We start from the raw sequence: 16067 nt of genomic DNA on the forward strand, positions 1-16067 counted from the left end.
AACACTGGCATATTACATCTAAAATATATATACAGTACTGTGCAAAAGTTTTAGCTGATAATAAAGCGAGGATGCTTTCAAAAATAATACCATTAATAGACAAGTTTTTATCAATCTATTTGTGTACTTAACTTAATACAAAGTGCAGTAAACAGAAACAAATATCAAATCAATATTTGGCATGACCAACCTTTACCTTTAAGACAGCTCTAATTCTTCACTTGCACACAGTTTTTCAAGGTACTTGTCGGCCAGCCAACAGCATATGTAAGTATCAAAAGCTTTGATTGATGTTCAAAACTCAGTTTCTAATCAATTTAAGAAGAAAATTCACAAACGCAGACAGGAGAGCTTCTTTTACTCAGTTTCAAACCCAATCTCTGGACTTCTGCGGTGCACAAAGGCCCTCTGCCTCATCTGTAGAGCTCATGGAGTTCTTCAAAAAATGAGAACAAAATCTCATGGTAATACAATGGTAACTGGAGTCAAACTTCAGTTCAGGTCATATGTAACTCAAGTTACCACATCTGTTCTCACATCTGTAGTATCACTTGGGCTCTATGCTACATTACACTTCTGGATAATGGGATACTCATTCTAATAACTCTGGGAAAAGCTAATAAATAAAAAGGGTGTTGGGTGGATTACAATAATATGCGTATGATATGTCAGGTGAACCTCATAAATAGATGAAAATAAAATCCCAATGTGTTTGTTCATTGTTACTTCTCTTGGATGCCTGACGTTCACTTATGCAGGATTATGTACATTCAAAGTTTGACAAATTATGAATGAGATAGATAGATAGATAGATAGATAGATAGATAGATAGATAGATAGATAGATAGATAGATAGATAGATAGATAGATAGATAACATCAGCAATGCAGTTCTTCAGATTTTTTTCACAGGTGAGGCAAGAAACTTGGGGGAACACATTTAAAGTAAAACAAAAGTCTCCTCTGACACATTTTAATGTGGCATTCCAGGCGCTATGAACTGTTGTCATTCGTGTGTGTTCCCGGTGTGACGACACAGCATGACGAGCGGGCACTCTGGATGCTGATTGGATCTGCTGTCTAACTGTGGCGTGGCCAACGAGGAACCAGGAAGTGGCGTTTCCTACAGTAAAAACAAAGTTGCTTGAGGAGAATAAATATGATAGAATATAGTTAATACATATTAATATTAAAAATGTGCTATAAAACACAAAGCCCTCCGCCTCTATGGTTGTTTCTGTACACTAAGCTTATGATGACAAACATTATGGACGCACTGGCCCACACTTAAATGACAGAGCCTTCATGTGGAAATTACTCATTATTGGCTTATCAGACATAGCCTACATTTACGATAGGCTATTTGTTCTTTTATGTAGACTATATAAAGTATCAAGTATATCTAGTCTCACATGTTATGACTAGTTTGTCTACAGTTACTTTAACAAACTTTTTTAATAAATAAAATTTTTAATCTACGAATCCTGTTACCTTTATCTAGGATCATGCTGCTACATGGGCTGTCAAAAGATTGAAACCCAACTTACATATTTACCTTTGCTGAGTTTGTACCCAGATCACATTGTGAGCTTTTTTTTTTTTTTGAAGAACCAGCCAACAAGTAAGTAAGTGTCCTTTGTGTGTTAGGGCAATAGCCTATACCTTAGCATTATTATATTTATTATTTCTAAGTGATGTAGGCGTAGTACGAGCTCCATTTTAGGCTGCCAGATCCTATTCCTGCCGGGCTATTGTGTGGATGGATGGAAAGCTGTATAGGAGGGAGGAGGAGGTGAGGACGAGCCGAGCAGATAAGAGAACTGGCTCATTGGCTGGTTGCTGTCTGTATAGCCCATATTTTATCAGAAACTAGAGGTCTTGCCGTTTGTGTTACAGGTCGAAAAACAACGACACCGCACTCCAGGAGCTACCGAGAGGACGGTAGCATGATAGACGTGGAGGGGAAACGGCAGGAAGAGGGCCCGTGTCTGCATTTTACTGCGCCTACACCGAATACATTGAGTCGGTAACCAACGTCCGACATGGGGAAGGAGGTAAATGGTGTTTCGCGGAGCCGGTTTGAGGTGAGTTTGCTATGAATATTAACTGACAGTCACTGACACACATTCAGGTAGCTGTAATAAAAGTTAGGGTATGGGGCCTACGTGATGACTGTCGCTGTATTTATTGCAAAACTGCGCTTATGGTGAGGCTACTGATGCAGCTTCCGCAGTCAATGTTTGGGATTAGGTCAAACGCTGTTGTTTTGTTTTAACAACATATAGCCGAGGCCTTGCATGTCATTTTGTGGAGGATACAACTCGGTATTTTTGACTCCTGCCGTGCTGTTCATCAGTAAATGGAGGAGTCCTTTTTAAAGGTCCCTAAAATGTTGTCCTCGTTTCCCTATGCGCCGTCAAAACAAAGACAATGAGGCTACATGGAGCACGCCGAGGACAGCTCTGGCTCACATTAACATATTATCCGAAAAGGGAATTTGTTGACTTCACTTTGCAAAGAAGCTGTTTTCATAACTGTCCTCATATCTGCCGGGGTGTGATTTTTATGCCACTTTTGCTGGGTTGTCTGGCAAGCCGGAGTGTTGTGCTTATCCATGGCCGCTGCGGATGTGGGGGCCTCGGGTTGTGACTGCTACATGCACCCCGTGTTAGCACCCAACTATCAACAAACAGGCCCAGGCTGCTACAATGTAAAACACAGCGCAGCCCACACTTTTAGTAGAAGTACCACCTGTACACACACACACACACCCTCCCTATCTCTCTCTCTCCCTGACACACACACACACACAAGTTACGGTGTTGTTGTTCCGAAGATTTTACCATTAACTTTGTGTCGCAGCCACACAAGCGTAACAGAGTTTTTTGGTCAAAACTCGTACATAAATGCTTTGTATGTGGCCGGTGACATTGGGCATTGTAGCCTTGGTACTTGGTGTTGTTTAATCCCTAGCTAGCGTGGGATTTGCGTGTGGTTTTATTTATTTTTAACGGTGCAACAGCTGACGACTCAGAAGATTCAGGCCGTTTACCTTCTGGCCCGACAGCTGCGGTAGAGCTGCCTTGTCAATGTAACCGGATTTAGGAGAGGAGAATACCGGAAGTGGCGCGACGTTGTCTTCAAATTAAAAGTAAATCAGTATCAGTAATCCTTTCAAGTTGCCTAGTATGGGTTTATGTGTAAGGGGGTTTCACTGTATATTTTTACATTTTATACACATTTACAAAGCTACAATCCTTTTCACAGCACAATGTTTTAGGAGACATAAATAAACTATATAAAGAAATTCAGTTTGGAACTGAGCATAAGGCCTATAGTCAGTGAGTATAACCATTAGAAACTGAGGAAGTTGCTATTTTAAGTAGCTATTTGTCTGAAACATTCATGCAGTCAGTATATTTAACTTCATGATGAATGTGGTTCATTTTGGTTTAGGCTGTGGTGTATTTATGCTGTTAGTCTATGGGAAGATTTCATTGTAAACTGATCTCTGAATTTTTGAAGATTTCAATCAAATGTTAACCAGTAGCATCTTTCTTACTGTGACTAATTTGATTAGCCTGAGTTTCAGTTATTTTAGTGAAAATAAATACAATCCATCTATCCATTAAACTTAGTATGACAGAAAGAATAAAAAAATACAACGCTGAGTTATTTCAGTTGTTAATACGCTAAAATCCACTACAAACCAAAAAAATTAAAAAAAGATCAGAGGTCTGATTGCAAGAAACCTGATACCAAAGATACAGCTGTTACTGTATGCTATCACAAACACCCAGTTGTCAAGACGTCATTGGTGTTGGTCTGTATGAGAGTTTTAATTTGAAAGGCATGGTCGGATGTTTTCTCTTATATTCTGTGTGGCTTCACTGCACAGCACTAGACACTGATCGGTTGTACACCAGCCCTGAACAAAACACTACAGCAGCCTGAAAAGTAAACAGGCATTAATGCTTAAAAGTGTAATTTCTCCAATTAAAAGGAATATGTAAATAATGACATCATTGTGATTTGCCACATTACCACTACATTGTGTATAATTGTGTGTATTGATGAAAGAAATGTTGAAGAAGTTTAAACTGTTGGCAACAAAACAGTGTTTATTGCAGGCAGCTTATCTCTTGGGTATTTCCTATATCTGTTGGTCCTTAACGACATCCATGGTGTTTACCACAGTTATGAGTGTAAAACTAAATTTAATCCGAGGACGGGGTCTTTTCAGGAAACAACAAATGTTTTCTAAAAATATTATCACTTTTGGTTTCCTTTTACAATGATCTCTAGCTGGAGGTTACAGCTCAGCCAGCTTTTTACCTCCTGCCAGGCCTGAATCACTGACTATAGCTGACCAGTGGAGAAAACATAATGCTCACATTCATGCAGCATCAGTTTCATTTTATGTTAGATTACAAAAGGGGACAGGGTATGCCCGTTGACCATGAGCATCTGGTTCTTTGGAAATGGCCCTGGATTATTTGGCCAGAGAGTAGCGCTGTGGAAGACGAGCTGTCAGAGTCAATTTGCCCCAAATCCAAACGGGAAATGTCTGTCCCTTCTTACTCCCTCAAAATTTTACACGTCTGTGCTGGCAGGCAGCCCCTGCATAGACAGATGTGCGTGTATGTGGAGTTTGTATGTTTATCAGCGAGACATAGAGAGGCTTTGACCTGCAGCCGACTGGATTTATAGAGATCCAGTCATTAATTTCAACAGGCAGACCTGTCAGTTTGTTTTTGTGAGGCTGATGAATAGGTTTACTTAAGTGTGTAAGTCTCTCAAAATCTGGAGCTATTGTGAATGTGCTTTTCAGATAGACGCCCATAATCAAAATGGCACTGTGTGGCACTGTGTACTAATTATTTCTTTTGTTTAAACACAAATAAACCTTTAATTTATTCTTGGATCATGGGCGCTTCACATTTGTACCTGTAGGGGAAGTGCAAATAAGGAAGACTTGCAAATTCCTTGTTGATCTTGTCACAGATGTTTGCCTCTTGTAAATAACATGCCTTCCTGCACTTTTTATTTACACACCAAAGCCCCCACCCCTCAATTACCCTGTCCCTGGTTTAGATTTATCTTTGTAAATCTATGGAGGAAAATGGATTGGGCCAGATGTTGCTTCATTCGCCTTGTTGTCCCCGAGTGGATGCTCCCAAATGTCAATGTTTCAACATCTTGCATTTTACAATCAAGCAGACTATGATTTACCACATATTATGGGAACACTGCACGTGGTGTGTGTGTGTAAGGAAGTAGCACTTAATAAATGCTACTTTATTGTCTCTTTCATGTACTGCAGCCTTTTCTGTGGATTCTAGGCTGGTATTTGTGCTCAGACAGCATGCAATCATTTATGTGGACATCCATTAGCTGTTAAGCAGAAGCTGGAGCAATTTGTCTGAGAGCCACAAAAGATAAACTGTAACTGATTCCAGTGTACATTCTCAGCACATACTGATGTGGACACTGGTGCAAACTCAACAGTATGAACAACACAGGAAGGGAGGACAGAATATGCATGCAGGAAAGATAACTAGAAAGCAGAGGCCACTACAGCTCTGTAGTCGGCTGCCCAAAGTCCCATCCTGCTGTTTTCTGCTTAGAAGACACAAAATCCCATCTCCTGTGCTGCCGCTTTATCTTCTGTCACCTTCAGTGTTTTCCAAGACTTGACAATGAATCTATCTTGGCTGATGAGATTACTATCATTTATCCTTGGTTATGTGTTGGGGCTGTCCTTGAGTGAGGTGAGTGGATGGCGGGGCCCCTGCCATGTTGAAACAGGCTGCCAGCACTAATATTATCCTCTGCACTCTTTCAGATGTTCACAAACAGTGATGAGGCGGTCATCAATAAGAAGCTACCCAAGGAGCTGTTGCTACGGTGAGTGACATTTTGAAACACCTCAATCAGACTCTCTGCAGGGCTTTTTTTTTTTTGCGAACGAAAATGGCATGTCGCTTACTTCACACTCACCTCCTCGACTTGGCTACTGATCAGCACATCAGATCATACGCAAAGGCAAAATTGGCCTCCTCCCTGTCCAGCCCTCAAACACAGACGCACACACACACACATATGCTGTATGTTTATATGTTGTACACCCACTTGCCCTTTAGTGATTACTGCAACTAAACTAACCACTGGGATGCAAATTTCCTCTCCTTCCCCTCCCTGCTCCCCCAATGCTAATGTAATAAAAGATGAAGCTTGAGGCTATTCAACATTAAAATTGATTTCAGACAACAACAAAAAAAATTCAAGAGTTCCTGAGCAAACAGAAAATGAAGGCCATAACTCAAGCCTCGGCCTTGCCAGCCAAGCTGCCTGTGTTGCGGCTGCTGACTCCGTGCCGCTTGGCCAGGTGCAGTGCTCTGATTTGTGAGGCTGGCAAGCTTCACTGGGACTCACTTCACCCCAGCTTCAACCCTAATACGGTTTTTGCTGCATTGTAGGATCCTGTTTTAAGTTTCTAGCTCTGTTCATTAGAAGCCGATTGTGTGTCTTCCTTGCCAGGACCCCACTTTGAGTAAACACGTCTATCCAGCATAGAGAGTAAACACATCTATCCTGTTGACAGTCAAAGACAATATTGGCTGATTTACTCACAACCCTGTGCTGTGAGTGGAAGCAGACGCAGGGTTGAGTCGAGGGCAGAGTCTGGTGTAAAGAGGAAGCTTCTGGCAGCGGGGATCAGGGTCTCTAAAACCGTCCCTGTCTGTCTTCCAGAATCTTCTCCTTTCTGGATGTGGTGACACTCTGTCGCTGTGCCCAGGTCTCACGGGTGAGTCTGTGTTCACAAGGTGTGTGTGGATGCAAGTGTGCGCGACTGTATGTGTTGGTCTGTGTTTTTAGTGTGCGTTCTTTGTGTGTGTCTGTGGTTCCTTTTTTGAAGGAAAAAAAACTTGACCCTAAATGTCTGTTTCTCCCTCCCTGCTCTCAGTCCTGGAATGTTCTGGCCCTGGACGGCAGCAACTGGCAACGAATTGACCTCTTCGACTTCCAGAGGGACATAGAGGTGAGCAAGTCTGATGCAATCATCCATTGACCTTACTTTTTACCTGTAACTTCAGTCTTTGCTGTGTATTTTTCCCTTCACACTTCAATCGAGCTGCAGAGCCAAATAAAGCAGTTTGAGTGGATTGTTTTTGTTGCAGGGTCGGGTGGTTGAGAACATCTCAAAGCGATGTGGGGGTTTTCTTAGGAAGCTAAGCCTGCGGGGGTGCCTTGGTGTGGGCGACAGCGCCCTGAGGTGAGCTTGGCGAAGACTTAACCTTACAGAAAATTCTAGTTCTGGTCCAAACCCTGGAAGAGAGAGAGACAGGCAAGTTCAGTTTGACTGTCATCACATAAATGCTTATTTGTTTTGTTTTTTTCTGTAGGACTTTCTCACAGAACTGCAGGAACATTGAGCTGCTTAGTCTGAACGGCTGCACCAAGATCACTGACAGGTGTGTGTATAGTTCATGTGCTAATGAATCATGATGTCATTTCTCCTTCAAAACGCTCATTGTCTTTCTCCTCCGCAGCACGTGTAATAGCCTCAGTAAGTTCTGTCCAAAGCTGAAGCACCTGGACCTTGCTTCCTGTACCTCAATCACCAACCTGTCACTTAAAGCTCTCAGGTGTGTAGGGTCAACACTGTGATCTATACTTCCCTTGACTTTACAGTATATTACTTACTGTGCACCAGTATTGCCACACCACCAGACAAAGGGGATGTAGGTGCAGAGCAAGGTTATAATAGTTTGGTTTGTGTGTTTAAAACAGAATTGATTGTTTAGTTTTTAGTTGGTTTTTTTTGTAATATGTGAGGTTTTGTTACGGGCGAGATTCAAAAAGGTCGGAAAAAGTATAGTGTAATAAAACTCAACAAAACATGAAAAACCATTTTTAAAAATGTATTCACTTAGGACAACCATGCACAAAAGCAACTATAAAAGATGCGTATTTTTCAGTTTGTTTGTCATTAACCAGAAAAAATGAAACTGGACACAAAAACAACAACAACAACAGCAACAGCAGAACATAAAATGTAGATATGGGCAGAGATGTGTAAACAGACGACACAAGATGCAGCTTTTAGTGCAAAATGTGTGTAATTCTGCATCTGAGGAGAGACGCAGCTCGAGTCACTGAGGGGGAAAAAAAACATGAAAAACCCAAAAACAACCCATTGAACTGCCCTGCACTAGTTGTAGGTGCTGCAGCTCTGCGACACATCATCGCAGTTAATAAACAATAAAAAACTTGACATCATTAATACAGTGAATGTTTTTGACACTTGTTTGGCATATGTACTGCTCGTACACTGAGAGCCAGGCAGCTGTAAGATACTGCTCCATCTGGCACAGGTAAAAAACTGGAAGATAGATTTCATATCCACACAAAATACCAGGATTATGTATGAAATCAACAAAGACAATGAGACATTTTCTCTATAATTTTAGGTTATTTTAGTTAGTTTTGTAAACACACAATGCAGTTTCAGTTAGTTATGATTTTTATTTCATTTTGGTTAACAAAAATGTTTTTTCATGTGTATTTTTCATTATTTTGTAAGTGTTAGTTAATGATAATAACCTTGGTGCAGAGAGCATTTGATGCCTTTCACACTGTTGATACATGGGTTGTAAATGATGTGCTTTAACTTCCCACCTGACCCTTTCTTCTTTTCCCTCCTTCAGTGAGGGCTGTCCCCTGCTGGAGCAGCTCAACATCTCCTGGTGTGATCAGGTCACCAAGGACGGCATCCAGGCCCTGGTGCGCTCCTGCCCTGGACTCAAGGGCCTTTTCCTCAAGGGCTGCACACAGGTACGGTTGGAGATGCAAACCAGAGCTGATGATGTTTCAGTCAGTATGAAACTTAATTGGATGAATTTAAAAGCAACCTGATTGATACGATATTATTCTTACTGCTCAACAGTTGAACTTTTACACAATAGGTTGACTGACTGTTTTGTCGTATGTTTCGCCATAGCAGCCACCACTTATAAGTCTAACTTTTGAGTTCCTCTTATTTTCCAAATAGAGTGTAGTTGCTGCCACGACAGACATAAAATGCATCACTTCCTGTGCAGCAGAGGATGTTTCTGAGGAAAGACATAGCAGGTGCTGTTTACAGCAAATGTAAAAGCCTTCATGCAGCACCATCCTGTTAGTTCAACAGAACAGTGTGAGGAGACAGCCATGTATTTTTATGAAGATGTCACAGATCATTAATTTAAAGCACAAAACTAATCACAACATACAGCGGACGCTCGGTTGCCGGAGGTTTTTTACTCCTCTTCTAGCGGCTGTAGTTTGCGGTGTAGATGAATTGCATCACAATAACACTTTCGAGGAAGTGACAGTAAAAGAGTTTGGTGGGATGATCTTGGTATACAAGTGTAGTTTAATTTAAGATATTGCTGTACAATTAATCAAAATATAATCGAAATTGCAATATGGCCAAGTGCAATGTCCAAATCGCAGGATCTGCAATTTTTTGCTAAAGGTAAAATATGTCACAACAGACCAGGTGCCCCCGGCCTACCAATCATATTCTGCAGAAGTAAAGGAACATGCTTGTTTGGTACAAGCCCAAAATCACATTATCATCTTTTTTTCTTTTTTTTTCAGTAAAAATAAAAATGTGAAAGTGACACTTCCAACTGAAATTGTGACTCATATCACAAGATCTGCCAAAACATTGCAATATGATTTTTTTGGGATATTGTTCAGCCCTATTTTCAGATGCCTGTTGTCTTTCCTCACAGTTAGAAGATGAGGCTCTGAAGCACATTGGGGCTAACTGTCCAGAGCTGGTCACACTCAACCTACAGACATGTTCAGTAAGTACAGTTAACATGGTGAGAAGATGAATCGCATTAATCAGGAAAGATGCAATTGTTTCACTGTATCCACATTTTATTATGTTGAAATGCACCTCTGTAAAAAACTTTATTAAACCTCTAAAGATAAACAGAACTCAGCTTAGTAGTTTCCAGGGAATGGGCTGATCGCCAAGTACACACTGTGCTCTTCAGCTCAAGCTCATTGTGAGAAGCTGATGGCCCCATCCAGCTCATACTGCCAAAGATCCACTGACACGGAGCCTGCTCAGACAGTCCATATATTTTTCTCTGACTGCTCCTGTCCTTAACATTCCCCTTCTTTCTTCACCAACACCTGAAAGCTCTCCTCTTCTTCCTTCATCTCTTTTCTCATCTCACCTCAGGAACTCATCGTCTCTTCGTGTTCCCAGTTGATCCTCCTTTCTCATGCCTAGCCCATTTTCAACCTCTTCTCCCTTTGTCCCATCTCCTCCTGGTTTTCTCGAGCAATACTTCAAACAACAATGCAGGGAGACAGAAATCGCTCTCGCTAGCTGAGTGTTAACGTGTCGCATGAATATATGTAAATCCATACATTGATTGCTCTTGATGCATAGCAACCGGTGAGCATAGGAAAAGTTGGTATGTCTCTGACATCCTTCGCTATGTACAAACGCACATGCTGTCTTTCTGTGAGCAGCAGATCACAGATGAGGGCCTCATCACAATTTGCAGAGGTTGTCACCGCCTGCAGTCTCTGTGTGTGTCGGGCTGTGCCAACATCACAGACGCCATCCTTCACGCCCTGGGACAGAACTGCCCCCGCCTCAGGTAAACTGTGACACACACACACACACGCTCACGCTCCTCACTCTGAACTTAACTATGGAGAACTTTCTAGACCCTGCAAATAATTAACCAAGCCATTTAGTTTGAATATCAGCCTTATTATCTAACTGTGGAACTCAAGTCACTCACTCTCTCTCTCCACCATGGATGTGAAATTATTTCACTTGAGTGTAAACTGATGTTATAACTGGCTTTTCAGATTTTCCTTAAATACGTGGAACTTAAATTTAATAGTCAACAAGTGTTATTCATAAAAAAGCCTTTAATATTCATTTAAAGCTGAATCCTGAAGTCATGTCATGAATGAATGGGCCTCTCTGCAGTGAAGATATCACAAGCCTTACTCCTGTAGATCTAGTTACTCTCTGTGCAGGAACTCAGTGAGTGACAGACTGTAAGTGATGCAGCCATTGAGCAACTCTCTGCTCCTCTTGTTCTCCTTTCAGAATATTAGAAGTGGCTCGCTGCTCTCAGCTTACAGATGTGGGTTTCACTACATTAGCAAGGGTGAGTGTGGTGTCTTTCTTTCACACACACACACACACACACACACACACACACACACACACACACACACACGTGTGATGATGTTAATTTTTGCTCCCAACACAAAATATTTCAAATATTATTTGTCCCAGAAAGCACAAATATACACCAATAAGCAGAAGATCGTGCAGTTTATCTCTGTTCAATGTCTCTGTTTCTCTCCTGCAGAATTGTCATGAGCTTGAGAAAATGGATTTAGAAGAATGTGTGCAGGTAAATAAACAATCTGAGCTACATAAATAGCGTTTCCATGGTTGTTGTTGTATGTCATCTGCAGTTTCCACAATTGTTGCCTTTCACCTTTGCATCAGATCACAGATGGAACGCTCATCCAGCTGTCTATCCACTGCCCTCGTTTGCAAGTCCTGGTGAGTGTACGCCTGCCACTTAAGCATATTTCACTGGAGTGTTTATGAGCACCAAATCACAGCTTGTTTTAGGAGACAGTTGAGTAAATAGAGCTCCTGTGATGGTATCACCGTGTTCCTGCAGAGTCTGTCACACTGTGAGCTGATCACCGACGATGGCATCAGACACCTCGGCAGCGGCCCCTGCGCTCACGACCGTCTGGAGGTGATCGAGCTGGACAACTGCCCCCTGATCACAGACGCCTCACTGGAGCACCTGAAGAGCTGCCATAGTCTGGATCGCATTGAGCTCTATGACTGCCAGCAGATCACCCGCGCTGGTATCAAGAGACTAAGGGTGAGTTGTGTGGGCTGACAGCAGTGAGTAAGCTATTAGCGTTTTTCCATCGCATGATACAGACTTGACTCAACTCCACTCGCTTTTGATACCAGGTACTTTTTTATCCACTGCAGATAGTGCCCCCTCACAAAGCTATCGTGACTTTATGTTCAACGCAACACACACATGAACAATGGAAGAAAATCAAAGACATACCAAACAGAAAAACATGTACGACAATATGGTTTTCCATGTTGTCACACTGAAAGTCTAGAACAATAAATAACAGAAATGTAACAGCCTACAGTCAGCGGTTTACAGTCTTTTAAAAATGGAGGGTTTGTTTAGAAGGCCCCATTTCACACAATGATGATGTAGTGGTGATGATTCTCTCTGACCAGTCAATAGTGTGTCGGGTTTTCACGTCACCTTTTGATATCGCCTCAGCTCACTTGGAACCTCGGCGAAGGTGATACCATAAAAAGCACCAGTTACCAGGTTGTATCCATTTACAAGATGCAGAACAAAGAGAGTCGAGTCATGTTGAGCCAGTACCATGCAGTGGAAAAGGGCTGTATGATACTTATCCAGAATGTACTGTAATTTTGTGAACTCAACATATGCCATTTTAAATTTATTTGGTGAAGAGTTGTATTCAGTGTCACAGATCTACACATTTTAATTGGTTTAGTGTTGAATGATGGTTTGGAGTTAGACAGCCATTCAATCAACAAAGCAATCTTACTTCTTTATGTAGAGTTGACCTTTACAGCAAAAATGGTTTCTCACTAATCATAGATGATTAGTAAATGTTTACTGAAATCAGACCTGGAGCGCAGACGCTGCACTAACACAAACACTGTCTCTGATGAGGCCTGTTACACCACTTATCACAGTTGAGGAGTTGTTGTCTGAGTGAATCCATCCATTCCATACGTTGGGTTTTTAAGCTCCTGAATGGCACAATGGTGAAAGTAGAAGCTCACCGAAGGGAATTTGAGCTTGAGGGAATAGTTAGACATTCTGGGAGCTAGGCCTCTTGCCATTACCACTCTCATGTTCATGTTCTTGCTTAGTTTAGCATAAGACTGGATACTGTTAGCCTGGCTCTGTGCAGGGGTAACAAAATCAAGCTACCAGCACCTCTGAAGCTCACTAATTAACACGTCAGAACTTTGTTGTTTAATCCATACAAAAACCAAAGTGCAAAAACAACACGTTGTGGTTTCAGTTATGTGCTGGACTATTTGTTGGCCAGGTTCAGTCATTTCTTTTCATTAGAGTGGTGTGGACGTGGGAGTTGGGTTTTGTTTTGCTATGGACAGAACCAGGTTATCTGTTTCCCTCATTTTCCAGTCTTTGTGCTAAGCTAACAGAGGCTTCATGTTTACTGTACAGACTTGAGAGCGGTATCGATCGCCTCGTATTTCCCTAAATATTGAAGTATTCCTTAAGGAGGAATATATTTAAAGTGTCAGTTTTTACTGACACATGGATGTTAACATTTTCCAGTAACTTGAGTATTGTAGCAAACTGTAGCCACTGCTGATGTATCAAGCTACCTAGTGCAGTGTTTGTATGAGCTATTAACACATTTACATGTGTGTTTCTTTCTTTTTCACCACAGACCCATCTGCCTAACATCAAAGTGCATGCATACTTCGCTCCCGTCACTCCGCCCCCCTCCGTCGGGGGCAGCCGTCAGAGGTTTTGCCGCTGCTGCGTCCTGCTATGATGTAAAGACAACGACCCCCTTCCCTGTCCTCGTGTCCCTTGTACACGCTCCCCGCAGCCCGTCACTTGACCCCTGACCTGCTGTCCCCCCTCCCGGCCCCCTGTCACAGAGTACACGCTGGTGTCCCCTTTTTTTTTTGGAGCTGCAGAGAGAGGGAGAGAGCCAACGCTTACAGGGTCTTGGGTAACTTTTCCAAAAAAACATTTCCAACTCTCCCCACCACACACACACACACACACACACACACACACACAGCCTCTTACACAAGCTGATGTGCAGATTCACTTACACATGAATGTCAGAACATTTCTGGGCTGTGTTCAGTGGACAAACCAGTATTATAAAGAGGGTTATGTAAAAATCAAACGTGATCACCACCGTTAAAGGATTTACAAAAAAAGTGCAAAAGAATTGTTAAAAAAATGACACGACAAGATCTTCACATCAGAAACCATTGTCCTTTATGTACGAGACAAATTACAGGGACAGCTGGATATTAAATAGTCCTGAAAGATCCCACTTCACCTCTCACACACTTTTCCCTCTGTGCTGAAGATCACTTAAACGCTACCTCTAGACGGGAACTGCACTTGAGTTAAGACCTGTGTTAGTTTTGTTCTGCAGGCTGTTCATTTCAAACAGGAGCAGCAAGTAAACTGTAAACTGGCTATATCCCCAACACACACACACACACACACACACACACACACACACACACACACACACACACACACACACACACACACGAAGCAGCAGGAAGCCTGTTTTGTGATTTAAAAAAAAAAAAAGAAAAAGAGAAAAAAAGCATACTTGCAGCTATTTGCACTTACAGTAAAAGCAATGATGAGACACTTTAAAATGACGACCATCTCGAAATTTAAGACTGGCATTTTACTAACAACACACACCAATACAAGTCTTCACTTGAATGCATACACTGAGCTTGCTTCACCTGTACCCTCACCTCTCTCTGACTCTCTGTTACAATCAGAAGCTTCAATATACTGAAGAGGAAAAAAAGAACACAAAGTTTAATATTTTTATAAAAATGGACAGCTATTAAGACTCACACGTGGGGACTCGAGAAGATGCCAAATGTTGCATGTAACACCTCTAGTTTTTTAAAATCTAACTGTACATATATGAGGACTGTGGGAGTCCGAGTGTGGAAGCCCGCTAAACGACAGATGACGATATGAGACGGGGCAGAGGTTGCCGTCGATGGGTCTTTCTGAGGGAACCGCGGCGAAGCTCACATGTGCTCGTTGAAGCACAGATATGTGTGAGGACGTGCGCTGGAGCTTTTGGAGAGTAAAAAGCAGCCAGTAGTCAAATCTGGAGTTTTGACGGATGAACTGATGCTGGCCTGTGAAAAGTTATAAAGACACTCTTTTGACAGATGGAGAAAAAAAAAAAAAAGACATCACTACATGAACTCATGCTTTCAGACCAGGACAATGGAAAGAAAAAGCCAACTGAAAACAATCAAAGTCTATTTTCATTTAGTTTGATTTCATTTAGTTGCTCTTGTTTTCGCATCGGCGATGGTTCCTGGCCACGAGGAACTGGTGAACCACAACGCAGCGGCGAGAGGATGTGCCTGACGTCGGAGCCCGGCGTCGGCAACTCCTCAACTCCCATGAGGCCTTGCAGGGGACAGAGTGACAGCGTGTTACACCCTGCCACCTGTGACGTCCCCCGTCCGCCTGTGACCGGTGGAGGCACTGCCAGAGGAAGTCGACTGAAGCTTGAGCGCACAATTCTGGCCTGCTGACAGATATGATGGAAGGATTTTGGTCAGAGCAGAGGGCTATAATGGACTTCAGCCCCCAGGTCTATGAAGTACTGAAGCCTTTTCTTATGGAATATCTTCTCCTGCACTTGCACCTGCTTTATTCTGTGTCTCTTTTCTTCCCATTTCATTTTATAAATGTGTCTTTTACTGCGTTTCTTTCTGATTTCCTCTGGATCTCTACCTGTTCTCTTTTCTTTGCATCTCTGTTTTGGTGTGGTTTGGATTGCGCCTGCTTTGTGTTTTGAAGTCACGAGTTCAGTGTCTCAAAGTTGAGTTTCGAGCCCTCTTCCAGTCCTCAGTTTGGACCTGAGGGAGTTTGTGTTTTTATTCAGAGTTTATTGTTACTAAATTTCCAGAGTGTAGCCTTTGTCCAGGAGGGAGTGTTGGCACCAGTGCAATTGTAATCAATGTTAAATGTGAGTTGGACATTTTAAATGTGAGTGGAGGAGGAGTTCACGATGACATGTCTGTATGATGTAGGTTGAACTTTTTTGAATGTTTCCATCAAGGAGAAGTCCTCAGGATGGCTTTAGCAGAAACAGGTTTTTCTCCCATAAGTGTGCTTTCCTCTCCTTTTAAATTTTTTATGGCTTGCTTTTCCCGAACACCCCCCCCCC

At 42.1% G+C, this 16067-nt stretch overlaps 1 protein-coding gene across 2 annotated transcripts; it reads left to right on the forward strand.

The window, feature by feature from the left end:
• Positions 1–1646: 1646 nt before the first annotated feature.
• Positions 1647–15090, forward strand: fbxl20 (F-box and leucine-rich repeat protein 20). Of its 2 annotated transcripts, XM_023411004.2 has the most exons (16): positions 1647–1791; positions 1896–2083; positions 5845–5906; positions 6753–6807; positions 6967–7041; positions 7181–7275; positions 7406–7474; positions 7553–7648; positions 8711–8837; positions 9782–9856; positions 10539–10669; positions 11134–11194; positions 11402–11446; positions 11545–11601; positions 11726–11938; positions 13548–15090. In XM_023411004.2, the coding sequence occupies exons 2-16, from the start codon at positions 2042–2044 to the stop codon at positions 13653–13655; spliced, it is 1311 nt and encodes a 436-aa protein (XP_023266772.1). In that variant the 5' UTR covers positions 1647–1791; positions 1896–2041; the 3' UTR covers positions 13656–15090. The 2 variants fall into 2 exon arrangements, with proteins under 2 accessions (XP_023266772.1, XP_023266771.1); XM_023411003.2 differs by lacking the exon at positions 1647–1791 and having other exon boundaries at positions 1798–2083.
• Positions 15091–16067: the final 977 nt, after the last annotated feature.

The sequence above is a fragment of the Seriola lalandi genome, unplaced genomic scaffold, assembly GCF_002814215.2.
Source record: "Seriola lalandi dorsalis isolate HSWRI2012SDOR001 ecotype SW California unplaced genomic scaffold, Sedor1 jcf7180002054443, whole genome shotgun sequence".
In the NCBI taxonomy this organism is placed as follows: domain Eukaryota; kingdom Metazoa; phylum Chordata; class Actinopteri; order Carangiformes; family Carangidae; genus Seriola; species Seriola lalandi.